This window comes from Brassica napus, chromosome C4 (assembly GCF_020379485.1).
Source record: "Brassica napus cultivar Da-Ae chromosome C4, Da-Ae, whole genome shotgun sequence".
NCBI lineage: Eukaryota > Viridiplantae > Streptophyta > Magnoliopsida > Brassicales > Brassicaceae > Brassica > Brassica napus.
In genome coordinates, this window is record NC_063447.1 from 25,904,344 (window position 1) to 25,920,593 (window position 16,250).

At 30.4% G+C, this 16,250-nt stretch overlaps 1 protein-coding gene across 1 annotated transcript; it reads left to right on the forward strand.

Annotated features, from left to right (window-relative positions):
• Window positions 1-11,520: 11,520 nt before the first annotated feature.
• Window positions 11,521-16,250, forward strand: LOC106429550 (calcium-dependent protein kinase 19). The gene is made up of 9 exons (XM_013870298.3): window positions 11,521-12,178; window positions 12,247-12,592; window positions 12,723-12,866; window positions 12,938-13,090; window positions 13,177-13,292; window positions 13,366-13,533; window positions 13,608-13,735; window positions 13,816-13,915; window positions 14,012-16,250. The coding sequence occupies exons 1-9, from the start codon at window positions 11,783-11,785 to the stop codon at window positions 14,090-14,092; spliced, it is 1,632 nt and encodes a 543-aa protein (XP_013725752.2). The 5' UTR covers window positions 11,521-11,782; the 3' UTR covers window positions 14,093-16,250.

A 16,250-nucleotide genomic window follows, 5' to 3' on the forward strand; every position in this document is an offset into this window, starting at 1 on the left:
ATATATTTTTCTACTATATATTTAAATCTAGATTAAATCACTAATATTTCTTTCTTCGTATTACTATCCATGTTTTCAAAAAATGTACTCCTTTCTTTATACTACTATCCATGTTTCCAAACACCAATATAATTAATCTTATGTCCAAACAATATAAAATATTATATTTCATTTTTTTAATAATTTCTAACAATTTTATTTCAAATTATTTAAATAAATTAAATCATTTAATAATTCAAATAATTTATAAAACAACAAAAATAAATAGAACTTATTTTTAAAGGCTTGAATACTACAAAAACATTTCAATAAAAAATCAATTAAATTGACGGATTATTTTATTATATTTTCTAAATAATGGTTATATCATTTATTTAATTAACATAATAATTTAATAATAGCAATTACATATAAATAAATAAATATATATATATATATATATATATAAACGTTCTACATTGTACAATAAATATAATAACCAAAATAATTATGAAAAATATTCAAAATATATGTTATCTAAAGAAAATTGCTTAACACTAATTGTTAGCAACAAAATTAAACTGATTTTAATAGAAACCGAATTATTAACAAGATAATTACAGAAAATAATTATAATAAAATTAATTAAGCTATATAAAAAAGAAAAATATGATCAAGACATATTTATAGTTCTTAATTATTTTATATCTATCAGTTTTTCTATCAAAATTTTGTCGATGTCTAAATTTTATAAAATTGCAAAACTGTGAACTTTAAAATTTTGATTAGAAGGTAACAAATTATGAAACAATAAAATTTTAAATCAAATTGGATTACATATCGGTTATCCATCTATTCAATAACAAATTATGAAACAATAAAATTTTAAATCAAATTGGATTACATATCGGTCATCCATCTATTCAATCGGTTAGTCTCGGGTTTTATTGATTTTTTAAAATATGGATATTTTTAAAAACCTAAATTGAATTATCAGATAACCGGATAAACCAGTTTGACCGCATGTTTGGGTCTAATTTAAAAGCACTGATTTAAATGCAAAAATATTTTTAATACATTAAATTTTTGCAAATTAGCAAAATATTTTTTAAGTTAATAGAGAAATTTTTCATTAATAAAATACTCTGCTCTTGTAAAGCGCGGGTAAAGATTTAGTTATGATTGTAATAGTAAACCCTTATAAAATAGATGGAAACGTTTAGTTTTTAATTAATTCATTAATGATTGATTATTTTATTTTCAATTTTGTACAGTCAACTATTAGTTGAAAAAAAATTCTACCCAAACAATAATAGATTACCAAAACTGCCAACTGGAAATACTTCGGAAATAAAAAGCTCATTTCTCCAGATTACGAGTATACTCTCTCCGTTTCATTTTATATGTTGTTTTAGTTTTTTAACACAGATTAAGAAAATCATTAAAATTTATATTTTACCCCTAATTAAAACATTGTTTTATTTAATTATATTAATTGATGAACTATAGAATATGTGTAAAACTGAAAAAAAGAACTATCAAATAAATGCATTGAAAATATAAATGAAAAAAATTAAACTCTAGGGTGATAATTAATCTGAAACGGAGCGAGTATAATAAAGTTTATAAATTTGTATCTTACGAGGTGTTTAATCCCAGCACTTGGGACGTCAAAAAATAAAAATCCTGGAGCTCTAGTGTTTGCATTTTTTATAAAAAATATTTTTGCCCATCATATATATTTAGGGCTTTTGCATGGTGCTGCATAGTAGTTTTTGATCTTATTATTTCACAAACTCAATGAATTTAGTGATGGTTTCACATCTGAATGTTAAAGTGGACATCGACTCGGTTGTACTGTTTTTTTTTTTGGCAGCAATATTTATTTATTTTTTTAGCTTTTTAGTAAGTCTAATTTGTTTAGTTTCCTTGGAAAAAGTTAAACTTAATTTATAACATCTCGTCAATTGTAAAGCTCTTCGTATTCTGTCTACAATCTCTTCATATTCTCTATTGTTCTTTATTATATTTAAGTTTCCTCCATAAATTGCAAAATCGCTTTTTTCCGCCATTAGTGCAATTAATTTTAGTTATATTTATTTGAATATTATCATTAGTTCTGCCTTAAGAATAATAATTATGCTATGTTTAGTTTTTTAATTAATAGTATTCAAATGCTATTATAAAATAAAAACATTATTTAGCATTTAGATGTTGCATATGTATGAAAATACTAGCCATTAAAACAAACAATATTTATATGCATTATCTAGATGTTGTATTTAGATAGTACATCTAGATTTTACATCAAATACAAAAACAAACTTGGCCTAAACTAATATTTGAATTTAGTATGTATTTTCTATAGCATGTATGGGAATAATAGTTCTAAAGATTTAATGTTTCTGCATTAGCCACGAAGTAAACATTTCTTAATGTGACCTACTGAAACTTAGAGCAGAATTAAAGGTTAAAACTTTATTTAGGTATCTGAAAAAATAAAATAATAAAATTTTAATAAATTTTGTTAATTAAAATGTTATTTTCTTTTTAAGATCTAACCAATAGAAAGAAGCCATTTGACATTTTGAGTATGAGGTAAGGTTGTTAAAATCTCTTTGCAGAGAACCGTTTCATATTTTCTCTTTCATCTTTTAATTTTCTTCAATATTTATAATGGTTAGATATCATGTGAGAGCTGGAGAGCTTTTAGGAAAGTGCTTCGTGGTAATTCCTATAGAAATAAGAGCATCTTCATCCCATTCTATAATTTACTTCAAAAATGAATGAGTTATGGAGTAATGAACAAAAAATAAAAACATTACTCCATAAATAGAGTAATCTTTTATTTATTGTTCAGTATTTTATTTTTTCTTCATTTCGAAGTAAATTATGGACTAGAAATGAAAATGCCCTAATAATAGATTAAATTACGTTTATCAGAAATGGTTTTACTATTACATTTCATGCATAGGTAATAGCAAATGTTATTTCGTTGTGTTATTCAGATATTTTAGTATTTGATATGATTCTTTCATGGTAAGCACTAAGCAATTTACAAACTCATCGACTTGATGCTTTACAGGTATGGATCCTCGAAGAACTTTACTTTCGAGTTTTAATGGCTTGAATAATTCGAGAAGATCTATTTATAGATCTACTTAATCTGCTTAAGGTAGGAAAATATATTTAAAACATACATATATCAAACTCTTCGGTCAGTATACATAGGGTGATTTTGCGAAATGTACATAGTAGGAAAAAAATTAAAAATATAGCCATGCACTAATATGTGTGTCAATTTGACATGAAAGTGGAAAACTTTCTCTTTTTCCGCGTGTGACAGTTTGTCAATACAATAGTCGATGTTGTACTATACTATATATTTGTTAAATATATAGTACAAAACAATCAATTCATAGCAACAACACATCGTGAGTAGGAGGAAGAAGATAAGGAGGATGAGAAAGATGAGGAGGAGGTAGAGGAGTAGACAAAAGAAAAGGCGGAGGAGAAGGAGGATGAGATAAAGACTCTAAAGTTTCATTTATGTTCTATTAGTCTTAAATAAACTAGGACAAAACAAAATAATACATTTCAATTTGAACGGTCATTTTTTCCAAAGGTGAAGGATAATAATCATAAGGAGTAAGAAGACATATGATTTGTGGAGAAGGTGGCATTGTCGTTGTCCATCTTTTCCAATTCTAGAACTTAATACGATATCTTATACTATACCACATTGTTTATCCAAATGGTATAGTCTATGTTTTACTGGTTCACAATCTTTAACACATTTTTAGCTTTTATCGATTTAAAAAATAATATAGTATTGGATGGATAGAGAGAGTTATTGTCTTGCATATATGAAAGTTTTGACGCAATTTTATTAAAATTGAGAGAGAGAGAGAGAGAGAGATTGTAAAGTGACAATCTTATTCTATTTTTTCAATTGAATAGAACAAAAACAAAATACTAACTTTTAATGTGAAAGGTGAAGGATAAGAATCATGAGGCTTACGAGAAAGTACAATCTGAAGAGTAGTTGAGGAGGTGTCATCAGGGTTGATGGAGGAGGAGAAGCCACCACAAGAAGTAGAGGTGGAGATTTGTAACATTTGTGTCTCATTTGAAAATAAAATCTAACTATACTATATGTATGTGTAAAATAGTATAGATTTGAAATCACGTTTATTGAATATTGTATAAAATTTATAAAATATATGTTTGTTTCGAAAGTTTCAAAGCATATTAGATGTAGAAAGAATATATGTTTTTATTATGTAAAGGGGGAAATTGACAAAATGACCTTCAACTTTTGAAAATAAGCCAAAAAATCTCCAACTCACAAAAACGCCATTTTAACCCTCAACTTCTAGTCAGACACGAATAAATCTCATACTTTCATTGACCAAGTCATTTCAGTCTCAACAAAAGTTAACCATTTACTGCCGTTAGTTACCAAAATGGCTTGGTCAACGAAAATATGAGATTTTTTTTTGTTCCAATTTAAAAGTTGAGAATTAAAACTGCTTACTTAAATATGTTTGTTTTGAAAGTTTCAAAGCATATTAGATGTAGAAAAAATATATGTTTTTATTATGTAAAGCACAAAGTTCAGTAATTTTTTTAACAGAAATTAAAAGCAACTAAAAGTAGAAGGGAAAAACATATCTATAAGATAAAAAAAAAAATTGTTCAAGGGTAATATGACAATTATTACACAAATATCATAGCACTTCCCTTGCTATGTGTATACACTACTTTAACCGTACAATGGATATGATCCGAAATTTCTCATATACATATATATCAAACTGCACCGCCGAATTAGAAAATATGAAACATCATTCTCTATAATATATTTACAAAGAGACAATGGTGTTCAGCTATTATATATTTTTTCACCCCCAAGTTTCAACAAAGCTTATGCTATATATTCTATTTCATTTTTCAATATTATTTATAAAAATTTATATTTTTTATATTTTTACATCACAGTTTGTACTAATTAGTTTATATTTTAATTTGAAACTGCAGATTTTGCTGTCATGACAATACAAATAAATTAAAATTGGTTCAATACTTTAATTTGAAGACGTGTTGGTTAACACAATTGTTGTTGTTTTTTTTCGCTTCTGTTTTTGTTACTCCCCATAACATGGAATCCAAATGTAAACTGAAAGAAATAATTGTGGCCGCGTACATGATTCTAGCTTGAAAGAGGTACGTCGCTTGAATTTTTATACAAACATATAGTTAGGTATTCCTCTCTTCGTATAAGACGGTACAAAAACTTCATAGATTTTTTAACACTGGTTAATTATACTATTACACAAAAACTTAAAAGTCTAAAGCTCTGTAAACTTCTAGTTGTATCTCTTATATAATAAAGCATAAGTCAAATGGCTAATCAAATTCTGACACATGGCTTGTAATTTTTAAAAAAATTAAATGTATTATTGATACAATTATGTTTTCCTCGGATGAAAATAAAGCTGCATGTGTCGAGTAAAGAAAGAAAGAAAAAGGTTAAATATATCTAAACTGTATTCCTCAATTATAGCCACGACCCCCATTTTTTCAAGTAAACTGATTAGGTTAATCTGAATAAACTTCAAAATCATCTTTTTTTGTGTACCGAACTATAAAATCATTTCAACAAATAAATTTTTCTACAAACCGGTCATCGTTCCGACGGGCGTCTTCATATTTTCTTTCTTTCTGCATTAATTTGATTTTTTTTTTATCATTCATCGCATGGATTATTTTTGTATGATGGATTTCTCACTAAGTTTCAGAACATGCTTATATTAAACTTATGTTGCAATCTGTGTAAAAAAATTTGAGCATCAATCTTTATATTGTTGAAGAAGAAGAAGAGAAATGTTCTGAGTTGGCGAAGGATGCAGAACACTTGACCATTCAGAATTTAGGTAAACAATAACCTTCTTTACCTTTTTTTTAGTCTTTGCAATTTCTTAAAGTTAAATTTCTAATCATTTTCTGTAATTAATTTTGAAATTTTTTAGAATTTTTAGAATTTTTTGAAATTTCATAAGTTTTCTTTTTCATAAGTTTTCTTTTACAATTTTCCTATGTTGTTGTGATGACTATCTAAAAAGAAAACAATTAATGTTTTAGATAAACACTTTTCCCAAACCCTTTAAATAATAATTCAAGAAAACGTTTTTTTTTATAAAACAAGGTAGATTTGTAAATTTTAATCTTAAAAAAAATTAGGCAATGTGGATAAAAACTAAAATAAGTAAGATTAAAAATCAAACTTTTTACTGTAAAAAAAATCAAAATTTTAATTTCAATAATATTGAAAAATATGGCAAACATGTAAACCATTTAATATCAAAACTATTGTTTAACCCCTCCTATTTTCAACCTTTCTTTTTAAATTTGAATGCACTATTGTTATTCAGGTTCAGAAATGATTTGACATAAAATAATTTAGTTCTGAATTCTTACTGAAGATTATAACATGTTCAAAAAAAAAGTTAAAGTCAGTAACATGCTCAAAAAAAATTAAAAGTTTGTAAAATTGATCTGTGAATTAGCACGGCGGGTGATACTAGTACTTTACATATACTGAAGACATAATTACTTACTAGAGCTTGATCCGCGCAACCGCCCAGATACTTATTTTCAATTTAAAAATTTTGTTCGTAAAATAATACAAAATATATTACAAAATTTAGATATATTACATAATTGTTAATAATACATTTTAGAACATAAAAAGATTATTTATTACATTCAATAATTTAATTTGTAGGTTTAACCATCAAATGTATCATCAATATTGGGTAGAGCTAGGCAAAACATCCGGATTCGAAATAACAAACCGAATCTGATCCGAAAAGTAGTACTAAACCGAACTAAAATTTATCGATACTGAATGGATGCAAACATTATAATATCCGGAGAACCGGAACCTAATCCAATTTGAACCGAAATATTTTGGGTGCCCAAAAATATCTGAATCATAATTATATACTTAGATACATTAGTTATTTTTAGATCTAGTATACAAAAAAATCCAAAATACCTGAAAATATCCCAAAATTATTCAAAATATCCAAAAGTATATATCTAAAGATAGCCATAAAAATACTCAAAACATCAACAATATCTTAAATATTCAAACCAAACCAATTTTTTTGTTAGTTTTAGATATTTAGTCATGCAATTAGGGGTGGGCGTTCGGATACCCATTCGGGTTCGGTTCGGGTCTATTCGGGTTTCGAGTTTTCGGGGTCAAAGATTTCAGCCCCATACGGGTATTTCTAAATTTTGGTTCGGGTTCGGTTCGGATCTTTGCGGGATCGGTTCGGGTTTGGATAACCCATTTAAATTATTTTAAAATTTTTAAATTCATTATATACTTTAAATAACTCAAAATCTATAAACAAAATAATATATTACATAAAATTTTGAATTACATATGTCAAAATACCTAAACTTAACATATAAATTAGCTTGGTTTGAATATTTGGATAGAGAATCAATAGATATTTCAAGTATTTTTGATGTTTTGAGTATATTTTAGCTATCTTAGACATTTATTTTGACTATTTGTATATATTTTCAAATATTTTGGACAACTTAAAAGTATCTTATATATTTTGGATATTTTAATCTACATTGAACCTAAAAATAATTAATATATTTAGGTATATAAATCTATTTCAGATACATTCGGGTACCCGAAATATTTCAGTTCGGGTCGGATTCGTTTTCAGTTCTCTAGATACCAAAATTTTGAACCCATTCGGATATTTATTCAATTTCGGTTCGGGTTTGGTACTACTTCATATGTTTTATAAATACTCTAATGAATTTTAAATCTCTAATCAAAAATCTAAAATTCGAATTGACCTGAACCGGTATCCGACACCAACACCTAATAATGGGTATCATATAAATAAATCTAATATTTATAAATAATTGGACTTACATATATATGAAAATATTTAACCAATTATATATGAATAGATTATTTTATATTTATTTATATATTATATGAAAATATTCAACCAATTCTATATGAATAGATCATGTTGTATGGTTTTTTTTCTTTATCATTTATTACTAATAATTATTGAAAAATATTTGATACGTTAAGGTTTAAAAACAGTATATGCTAAAAATTGTGTAAATTAACAAAATAATTCCAAACATAATTGAAAACTGGTACACAAATTTTTATTACATATGTTTTATAATTTTGTAAAATATATTTTAGATAAAATTGTATACAAATCCTTATATTTAAATATGAGAACAAATTTTTTATTCAACTTTATGAACATTTGTGAGAAAAAAGTGAAAAGTAAATTTAATTTAATTGATAACAAATTAATAATGGGCTTAAGTTTGTTTACATTTCATATAATACTTTCTTTGATGGTTAATCAGGAATTTAGGAGGGTTGAAGCTCATATGATTCCGAAATATATGTGATAACTTAATGGTAGACTATGTAGGTTATAGAATAAAATATATTGGTTAGAACAAAAATACGATTGTTTATACTGTTACGAAATATATTTATTGCTTAGGAAGTATTGCTATGATTGAGAAGAATATTCGTTTATACAGATTTGTGGTAATTATTTTGTAAATATGAAAGATATAGACTTTTGGCCGGTTATATAGGAGGATAAAATCTAATAGAACGGTTCTAGAAGGAAATGAATTTTTTTTTTGATTAGTAGGATATATTATATGTCATTTTGTGTGTTAATAATCATATAAACTGGTATGAAAGTAAAACACCCATTTTTAATAATTTAAACGATTCATTGAGGAGATTTTTCGTTTTGCTTAAATTTGGTATTGTGGAGATATTAAGAAAAAAAACGTTCATTGAGGAAGAAAGCAAATAATCTTGAAGACTTAGGAAGAACTTTGCAGAAAGATTAAAGATATGTATAGTACTGCTGTTAGTAGGAACTTTGGAGAATGATTATTTTAAAAGTTATTAAGCACCACACTGAACGTTTCCACCAAACACAAAATATGATTGTTTCCGCAGTGTTATTAAGTACAACAATGAACATATCAATACAAACTCTCATTTTTTTTGTTTACGTCGTATAGGTTGCACAACCAAAGATATGTGTAAAATTAATATGCAAGAATATTCTATGTATCAATTGCGGTATTGTATTTAATAAGTTTTTGTTAAATGTATTTATTTGCGGGTTTTAAGTTTAGGATCAAATTATGGAGATTGGTTTAGTACCCTGATTCACTGGTTGCCCGAGTTTTGAGGGGCAAATATTATAGATTGACCTCGCCATTAAAAACAAACTCTGCAAGTAGTCCATCATATGTGTGGACAAGCATTTTCGCCGCAAGGAAGCTTTTGCTTTTGGGGATCAGACAGAAGATTCATTCTGGTTATGAAGTCAAGGTGTGGGAGGATCCGTGGATTCCAACGACACCTGCTAGACCAGCTACACCTGTAGCGCCTGTGATGCACCCGAATATGAGAGTTAGTGACCTCATTAATCAGGAATCGAAGGAATGAGACGTAGGGCTACTAGAGGATTATGTCCATCCCGATGACATACCACTCATATGTAGTATGACCATAAGCTCTACTCATCACCGTGATACTTTCTGCTGGAACTACACAAGGAATGACCAATACACAGTTAAATCTGGATACTGGGTTACTCAAAATCTGTTGAAGCCAGAAGAGGAAAAGGAAATACTGGAACCAAGTATCATTAAACTTCAAGCCTTTGCTTGGAAATTGAAAGCGCCAAGGAAGATGTGCCATCTTATATGGCAATTGATAACGGGCCGGGTGACAATAACGAGGAATCTAGTAAGGCGGAATATGAGGTGCGATAATTATTGCCCAAGGTGTGGAGAAATAGAAGAATCTGTAACTCATGAAATATTTGAATGCCCTCCAGCTCTCCAAGTATGGTCCTTATCAACAACTCCTACAAGCCCAGGTACATTTCCGGTGTCAAGCGTCTACACAAACATGGACTATCTCTTCTGGAGGAAGAATGATATCTTAGAACCAGACCAAGACAGAGATCCTTATCTCTGGATAATATGGTATATTTGGAAAGCTCGTAATGATAAACTTTTCAGGGGAATAGACAAGAGACCCTTTGGAACTAGTTCGATACGCAGAAAGTTAGTGTCAAGCATGGTTTAATACAAATGAGATGATACCACCAGTAGTACATGCCAACAATAATGAGGAAAACCAAGTCTTAAGCTTAGGTAATATTTGTTTGTTAGATGGATCTTGGACAGCTTCTGATCGATTTAGTGGATGTGGATGGGTCTGGATGGATAGTGGGGAGAACATACAACTTATGGGAACGCAGAATTTTACTCGATGTGAATCATCATTGCATTCAGAGGTAGAAGCACTGTGATGGGCGATGGAGAATATGCTTCAACACTCGCCATGTCAGAAATTTGGAACAAACTGCAAAGAGCTGATTGCAATGATAAAAGAACCCCAGGAGTGGCCAAGCTTCGCGACAGAATTGGAGAAGATAGAGTCGCTGCAAATTTGTTTCCCGGACTTCAAAATCACCCATGTGCAACGAGTGCGAAACCAGTATTCTGATTTTTTAGCTAAGACTGTTAGGACCCTTGGTAGGGAATTACTTTTCATTGGTTGTTCTATTCCGGTCTGGTTACCCAGACCACCTCAAGTTTGAGTAATAGAATGGCCGTTCGACGTCAAAAATAAAAAAAAGTTTAGGATCAAATTAGGAAATAATGTTTCTAATTAGGAAAACAAAATAAATACTTAAAGTTAGGTTTTGTTATTACATCAGTGGCATTGAAATCAGTGGCATTGAAATGTAAATAAGTGATATGTTTAAGGGTTAATTTTTAAATGTACTTCTGTTTCAATAAGATAGATAGATGTTCGAGAATATAACTAATTTTTTATCAGCCATTTACTTCCCTTAATGAATTCATCACATATAATAACATGCCTGCCACTTATAACGCCCATCACATTGTTAGTTTCAGTTGGAAATTTCAAAGATTCCCGAAATAGCTGTAACATAGTTTTGTTAAATAATAAAACAGCATTTAATTTCCCTCCAATATTAAAATTTCAATAATATAAATAATAAATAGTGAGGTTGTTCCAAATTTTATCGCACATTTGATTTCTAAAAACCCCTGTTCTAAAAATCGGCCGTCTAGGCGCTACGCGTCATTCTCCCGCCCCGATTTATGCCAAATCAGTTAAAAAAATCGGATATCCAATTTTTTTCGCCTACACCGCCTAAATGACCGCCTAGCCGCCTAAATGACCGCCTAGCCGCCTAGGCGGCCGCCTAATCTATTTTTTTTTAATAATATTTTTATTTGTTTATTTGATCTAAAATTTTATAAATATCATTTATATTTATAATTTTGATGAAAATTACATTATATTAAGTTTATATATTCTATTTGTGTATTTTATACAATCTTAAACATGGAAATGTATTAATGTTATGTACAATTAAAGATTAACATGTTTTATAACATAGCCATCTAAAAATTCCGCCCCGCATGATTTCTGATTAATCCCCGATTTTCTCTTTAGGCGCTAGGCCCAACCCGACCGCCCGACTAGCGCCTAGCGCTTTCCCGAACAGGGCTAAAAACTATAGAAAATAAAATATGCAAGACTTAAACAAATTCACTAACGTGCTTAGGTGTCGTTATGAATTGGAAACGTACCTTAAACACATCAAGTTTTCTCAAGTCTTTGTCCTAAAAGCGCTTTCTTCAATACACCAAAAGAATGGCATGTCTCTGCATCAATTTTAAGAAGAAGCTCAAGAAACCAATACCAGTCAGCAATGGCCAAGAAAACACCGAGTTCCAGAGCGGAGAAGCAACTCAAAAACAACCCCTTCGTCAAAGACAAACTGCTCCTAGAGCCAATATCCAGATCGTGGTGCAGCCTCATAAACTCCCACTTCCAGTCTCGATTCCTCAGCCTCAAGAACAACAAAAGCTAATGCACCAACCAGAACCGATCTTAGGAAAACCATTTGAAGACGTTAAGGAGACGTACAGTCTTGGTCGCGAATTGGGTCGTGGCCAATTCGGTATAACGTATATATGTACAGAGATCTCATCAGGCAAGAACTTCGCTTGTAAATCCATCTTAAAGAGAAAACTCATCAGAACTCAGGTAAGAACCTAATAAACACCCAAAATCTAGTTAATTTGAGTAATTCTTTTAGGGAAATTATATTACAGGACAGAGAAGATGTAAGAAGGGAGATACAGATAATGCAGTATTTATCAGGGCAACCAAATATTGTGGAGATCAAAGGAGCTTATGAAGACAGACAAAGTGTGCATCTTGTTATGGAGCTTTGTGAAGGCGGTGAGCTCTTTGACAAGATTAGTAAAAGAGGACATTACTCAGAGAAAGCAGCCGCAGAGATCATCAGATGTGTGGTTAAAGTTGTAGATATTTGCCATTTCATGGGTGTGATTCATCGCGATCTTAAACCCGAAAACTTCTTGTTATCTGGTAAAGATGAAGCTTCTGCAATGCTTAAGGCTACCGATTTTGGTGTTTCGGTGTTCATCGAAGAAGGTATGCATAACCAACATCAGCAATGGTCTAATCATAAATGGATAAAACTAATTATTTCTTGCAAAGCAAGAAACTATCTTTATACTTTCTTGCAACCCAAGAATTGTTATACTATCTTTATCTTTCCTAGGGAAAGTGTACAAAGACATTGTAGGAAGTGCATATTATGTTGCACCAGAGGTTCTGAAGAGAAACTATGGCAAAGAAATAGATATTTGGAGCGCTGGAGTTATTCTCTACATACTTCTCTGTGGAACTCCTCCATTTTGGGCCGGTACTCTTTAACCGGATCACTTGGTTTTGTTTTCTTATTTCTTCTGTTTACTGTTGTTTTTTTCTCTGTAGAGACTGATAAGGGGATATTTGAGGAGATCTTGAGAGGAGAGATTGATTTTGAGTCAAAACCGTGGCCGTCAATCTCTGAGGGTGCTAAAGATTTGGTGATGAACATGTTAAAGAGTGATCCCAAGAGTCGGTATACTGCTGCTCAAGTCCTAGGTAAGGTTACTAGTATACTCTGTTTGTTTCTGTTTGATGTTTGGAATTGAGGAAACTGAACCAATTCTTATTTTTTTTTTATCTAGAACATCCTTGGATACGAGAAGGTGGAGTAGCTTCCGATAAACCGATTGATAGTGCCGTTTTGTCGCGGATGAAGCAACTTCGAGCTATGAACAAGCTTAAGAAGCTTGCATTGAAAGTAAGTATTCTCGAGGTTTGGTTTAGTGGTGAATATTAGATCGGTTTGATTCATTGGTATAGTTTGGTTTCAGTTTATCGCGCAAAATCTCAAAGAAGAGGAACTAAAGGGTCTCAAGACGATGTTTGCAAACATGGACACCGATAAGAGCGGTACAATCACGTACGATGAATTGAAAAACGGACTAGAAAAACTGGGTTCGAGGTTAACTGAAACCGAAGTTAAGCAGATTTTGGAAGATGTAAGGCATGACATTCTCCAATTTTCCTTGAACTAAACCAGTATTGACTAATTTGGTTAATGTATTTGTTTTAGGCTGATGTCGATGGGAATGGTACGATTGATTACATTGAGTTCATCTCAGCTACAATGAACTGGTACAGAGTTGAAAGAGAGGAGGATCTGTTTAAAGCTTTTCAACACTTCGATAAAGATAATAGTGGGTACGTTTGAAAGCCCGATATGGACCACATATATTCTAGAACTAAACTCGATCAATAACCAGCTAAATGTATGCTGATAGATTTATTACAAGACAAGAATTAGAAATGGCTATGAAGGAATATAATATGGGAGATGATGCCATGATCAAGGAGATTATCTCTGATGTTGATGCGGATAATGTAAGTTGTATATTGTCATTAAAGTAGTAAATAGCAACATAGTTTGATTAATTTAATAATTTGCTTAGTGTTTTGATTTATGTTTGTTTTCACAAGGATGGAAGTATCAACTATCAAGAGTTTTGCAATATGATGAAGAGCTGCTCACAATCACATCGGAAGAAATTGGTTCAATAAATTTGAAGACCAAAGACTCGCAATTTTTCTTTGTTTTGCATTTCATTTTAGTGCATGTATTTCCAAAATGTAATGCCAAGGTTCCAATGTCACATTCTCCAACGATCCTTAATCCAACAAACTCATATTAAACTTATCTAAGGCCCACATAAGGTTCATGAAAAGCCCAATACACTTATTTAGGGTTTACACCCTCTCAAATATTGTTGTTTTCTTGGCAATTTTTGTTGAATTTGATTTATGTGAGTTATACTCGATGTGTTGATTTGAAGAAGTTTTGAGATTGATCATCGAAATCTGCCTGATTCGTTTTCTTATGTTCTCTTTGATACTCCATGGAAAAATGTCTCTGGAACTGCAGAAATGACTTAACTTTAGAGTTTCAAACTGTATATGCGTTTTCCAATTCCTTCTCCTCTGCAAGTGCTGCTGCTAATGTTCGCAAAGGTAATAACTTTACGGTCTCTAATCACTTGGTTTTACTACAAAAATCGCTGTAGATGGTGATGAAGAAGATTGAGTTTCTGGTGAATGATATTAATTGCACAGTAAAGGTTGTAGTCTCGAATCCTTCAGTACTTGATTACAGTTTGGAGGAGAGGACTATTCTAAGGTGTAAATTAATCAAAGATATCATGTCCAAAGGGTTGCTTGGAACTGAACTCCCTTCAACAAAGACGGTCTTGGACAAAGCATCATGAAACATTCTCCTATAACTTACAAATTTTTTGAAAACAATTACATTGACGAATTTTTTACATCTAGAGACACTTTCTCACATTCAAATTACACTACAAGACACTTATCACTTGAGACACACTTTCTTTTGTCAAAAATACTCTTATAACCCTAAAATAAAGAGAATCTCTCTCCTCTTCTTATTTCATTTTATTATTTTTCTGATTATACTTTATGTATTTATTTACTTTTATCTCAAGTTCTAAAATATATTAAACAAAAATAATTGTCATAATAAACTATATATAAAATTATCTATCTTTTAAGATCCATGTTCATATATATATTATATATATTAATGTGTAAACAAAATGTGGACGTAGACACCAAAGCGTGGATAACAGAATTATAAATTAGTTGTGGACATGAACATCTTAACAGAATTATAAACTAGTTGTGGAAATGAACAATATTCCTTCGATTCCATTCATCATCTTGTAATCTAAATTCAACTATAATCAAAATTACATCCATCCACATCATGACAAAGCGCAAATTCCTTAGATCAGAAATCTATGACATGCAAGATCTATTACTCTCTGACAAAAGGTAAACGCTTCTTCGATTTTTCTCTCCGCGCATACTCACAATATCATCTCTTTTTCATTTTGATTGAAGTTTAATTGCAGATAATTTATCAATTGAGCTGAAGAAGCCAACTGTTTGTATTGAAGATAATAGAGTCCTTGTCCATGTTTTATGGTATAATTTTAGTAACATGAGTCCATGTCCACGTATTGTTGTATAGTTTTATGGAATCAAAACAGAAAGTTTGTCCACGTTATCTATTATAAACACATTAACATCACTCATCCACACATCACCCGTTAACAAATCACCCAACCACGCATCACTCGTCCACAAATCACCCATCCACAAGTGTCATTTCCATTAAGGGCAAAATTGTCCACAATCTGTTGCTGGCCCACAACAAAGTGTGCCACATGTAAGAAGTGTCTCTATATGTAATAGAAAGTAAAAAAGTGTCTCTTAATGTAATCAACTCTACATTGACATAGGACTCCAAATTTGCAAAAAAAAAAAAAAAATTATTAAAACATTTACTAAACAGCTTACAGCCCCCAAAATTTCAAGTGTGTACCAATGAGATGTTTTCAGAAAGGCTAGCTGCACCAGAAATCGTGTTTCCTAGATAAAAAGGATTGTCAAGTATTTAGCTTTTATTTATGAATAACTTGAAACTTGGACTTAAGTTATTGGTGCGTGAGTTGATGATCGCCCTTCACCAAATATTGTGTTTCATAGATCATAAGGCTTGCCAAGATATCTGATGCCTTAATTTAGAGGCAATATACGAAATGTACATTCTGATTCTAAGCTTTAATAGTGATCTCAACCTGATTTGTATCCAACTTATAAAACAACATAAAAGCTGTAATTCTGAATCCATTTTCCGAGT